This window comes from Mus pahari, chromosome 17 (assembly GCF_900095145.1).
Source record: "Mus pahari chromosome 17, PAHARI_EIJ_v1.1, whole genome shotgun sequence".
In the NCBI taxonomy this organism is placed as follows: domain Eukaryota; kingdom Metazoa; phylum Chordata; class Mammalia; order Rodentia; family Muridae; genus Mus; species Mus pahari.
In genome coordinates, this window is record NC_034606.1 from 63,078,907 (window position 1) to 63,082,389 (window position 3,483).

Genomic DNA, 3,483 nt, shown 5'->3' on the forward strand with positions numbered 1-3,483 from the left:
TTCCTTCCTTCCTTCTCCCTTCCTTCCTTCTTTCTTTCTTCCTTCCTTCCTTCCTTCCTTCCTTCTCCCTTCCTTCTCCCTTCCTTCCTTCTCCCTTCCTTCCTTCTCCCTTCCTTCCTTCTTTCTTCCTTCCTTCCTTCCTTCCTTCCTTTCTTCTTTCTTTTCTTTCTTTCGTGTGTTTATGTGTGTATGTGTGAGCTCGTGTACACATGTGCATGTGCATATGTGCCTGTGTGCCCATGTGCCCGTGTGTGTGCATGTACAAAAGTGCATGTGCACACGTGCCTGTGGGGGTAGGGTGGGGAGTCAAGGATACAAGTTGGGAACCTTCCTCTAGCATGTTCCACCTTCTTTGGGAAACAGGGTCTCTCCCTGATCCTGGAGGTCTCCGATGGCTAGAATAGTGGCCAAGAAGTTCAGGAATCCTTTTCTCCCCCCCCCCCAATCCCTGGTACTGGGATTACAGCTGTGCAGAGGTGTGCACCTCTCCATGTGAATGATCAAACGGACAAGCTGATCGAGCTGTCTCCCCACCCCACCAAGTCTGGCCTTCCTAGGAAGAAAAATAATCTCAAATGGGTTACTGGCCCGGGAAACACGCGTGACTTCAGAAGAAGGCTGCGTCTGCCATGGTTGTGTTCCCATATTCCAGAAAAGTGTGGGTCTCCTATCAGTACCCAGCCAGTGTCACCACGTAGATAGTGGCTGCTGTGAAGTTCTCTCGTGTGTGTGTGTGTGTGTGTGTGTGTGTGTGTGTGTGTGTGTGTGTGTGTGTTTCCATCCCCCAAGACAAAGCTTGGGAGACATCACTATAGAACAGGGAATTAGGCAGGAGATTTGGACCCAAGCAAATGGACTCAAACCATAAGTCCATCAGAGTGATGTTGGGTATTGGTCCCTCTTAAACTAACAGGAGACAGTAAAGCCTGTCTCCGATACTTGCTACGATATTGTAAACAGTAAGCCAAACATCGAGTGTGGTCCTAGTAGACTTTTGCTCACTAATGGCTGCCTCCCTCTCTTCTGGGCTCAGATCTCCATGAGTGGTGTGAGTGAGAACCAGACCACCTGGCTGACCCTCGTGGGCTTCGGGAAGCTGAAACACCTGAGCTTCCTCCCCTTTGTCCTCTTTCTAGCCATCTATGTGGCAACGGTTGGTGGCAATATCCTCATCATGATTGCTGTGGCCTCCAGTCAGACCCTCCACACACCAATGTACTTCTTCCTCTGCCATTTCTCCCTGCTGGAGATCGTCTATACATCCAACATCGTGCCTCGGCTGTTACAGAGCTTCCTGGAAGGTGGGGACGTCATCTCCTTGGTCGCCTGCCTCGCCCAGTTCTACGTATTTGCCTCTCTGGCTGCAGCTGAGTGTCTCATGCTCTCGGCCATGTCCTATGACCGTTACTTGGCCATTTGCCACCCCCTTCATTACCCGGTCCTCATGAGCACCTGGTGCTGTGTCCGCCTAGCCACAGGGGCCTGGTTCAGTGGCTTCTTCTTCTCTGCCTTCACTTTGGCCTTGGCAGCCCCTCTGTCCCTCTGTCCCGGCCGCAGGGTGATTGATCACTACTTCTGTGACTTTGCTCCGGTTGTAGGGCTGTTCTGTGGAGAGGTGTGGGTCATGTGGGGGGCTGGCGTGAGCATCTCGGGCTGCCTCACGCTCGCCCCCTTCCTGTTGATCGTCACATCCTACGTCTTCATCCTGAGGGCTGTGCTGAGAATCCCTTCTGGCCACGGGAGGCAGAAAGCCTTCTCCACCTGCTCCTCTCACCTCAGTGTGGTTGCGGTATTTTACGGCACTCTCATCGTGGTCTATGTGGCCCCAACAGAGCACATGCCCACCTTGCTCCGGAAGGCCTTCTCTGTCCTCTACACAGTGCTCACCCCCATGGTCAACCCCATCATCTACAGTCTCAAGAATCAAGAGGTCAAATGGGCTCTCCATAGGCTCTGGAGGCAGCTCCTCTGAGGACATGCCCCCGCTGAGGTATACAGTCAGCTTTTAACTTCTTCTTTGATTTTTTTACCTTAGCCCCTTCCTCAAAGTCAGATGGAGAAAGAAGGCCGTTGTGTTGAAAAGACAAGACAATGGATTGAAAGCAAATACCTAACCACAGGATGTATCTTCAGTTTTCCATTGCGACTGGGTTAAGATCGCAGGCCTCAAACAGGACCTAAGGCACTTTAGACATTTTGTAATCATTCATTTTTGAATGAATTAATATTAAAATGAATGCAGGAAGGAGCTGGATGGCAGCCCCATGGGGAATAACAGTTTCCTTGCTATTTTGTTTATATATGGGTGTTTTGCCTGCATGTGTGTATCTGTGCACCACACACATGCCTCTTGCCTGGCACCATGGAGACCAGAAGAGGGTGTCGGATTCCTTGGAACTTGATTTATAGACATCTGTGAGCTGCCATTGTGAGACCAAACCAAGAAAAATTGACTTTGCAGGTTAAAGGTTCTGTTTGCAGTTAAGACAGTTAAGAATAAATTCCTAACCAGCTGGTGGTGGCACACATCTTTTATCCCAGAACTCAGCAGGCAGAGGCAGGTGGATCTCTGTGAGTTCCAAGCCAACCTGGTCTATAGAGGTAGTTCCAGGACAGCCAGGACCACACAGAGAAACTGTGTCATGAAAAAAAAAAAGCCAACAATAACAAACAAACAAGAAAGGCATATGCTTTTGTTTGTCCTCTGTTTGTTTGATGTGCCTGATCACACGTGGGTGGAACTACGTTAGAGCATGTATGCATGCCCCTGGTTGAACCTGATAGGAAATGCCTTATGAGTGTTTCTTTATAAGCCTCAACAAAATGTGACTCCTTACCAAGTCCTGCAAACCCTGGGATGGTCCTGGCCAGAGTCCATCCACTTGGCCAGTATTTAAGTAAAGCTTGCTTCAAACTTGGTTCAAAAATTGTGGAACTGGTCTTCCATGATTCTCAGGTTTAACACCATATGCTTGCTGAGAGCTGAACTCAGGTCCTCTGGACAAGCAGCCAGTGTACTCTTAACCAGCGAGCCATCTCTCTGGCCTCTACTTACAGACTCTTAATCCAAGGCTGCTAAGTCTAAGGTTGGAACCAAAGGAAAGGGGCCTTAGTATTGTGAACCAGAATTAAGACAGGGCTTCCGGCCAGGCTTCAAGTGCTGTCCCAGAGATGAAGGACTAAAGCGCTGAGCCCTAAGTCCCTGGCGGTGCTGGCCAGAGCAGCTGCAGACAGACAAGGGTTTGCCTTGGAAAGCAGAGGACAGCTGGGAGTCAAACGCTCAAACTACTCAAGCCTAGAGCCCAGGAGACCAATTAGGCCGGTGCTCGGTGAGTTCCAGTTAGTCCCCGTAATTGGTGTTGGACCAATAAATAGTCAAGGAAGGAAAGATGGGAGGGAAGGAGCAAGAGAGGGAGGGAGGGAGGAAGAGAAGGAGGGAAGGAGGGAGAAAGGAAGGAAGGATTGCAATCTCTGAATTCCAGA

The 3,483-nt window shown here is 50.0% G+C and overlaps 1 protein-coding gene across 1 annotated transcript; it reads left to right on the forward strand.

Annotated features, from left to right (window-relative positions):
• Positions 1–1,039: 1,039 nt before the first annotated feature.
• LOC110334450 (olfactory receptor 11A1-like) lies at positions 1,040–1,972 on the forward strand. Its single transcript, XM_021216162.1, has one exon. It carries the CDS (start codon positions 1,040–1,042, stop codon positions 1,970–1,972), a length of 933 nt encoding a protein of 310 aa, XP_021071821.1.
• The last annotated feature ends 1,511 nt before the right edge of the window (positions 1,973–3,483 follow it).

Bases quoted from the DNA above. Each gene is read 5' to 3' on its own strand.
- LOC110334450 (XM_021216162.1), top strand. From the start codon at position 1,040: ATGAGTGGTGTGAGTGAGAACCAGACCACCTGGCTGACCCTCGTGGGC.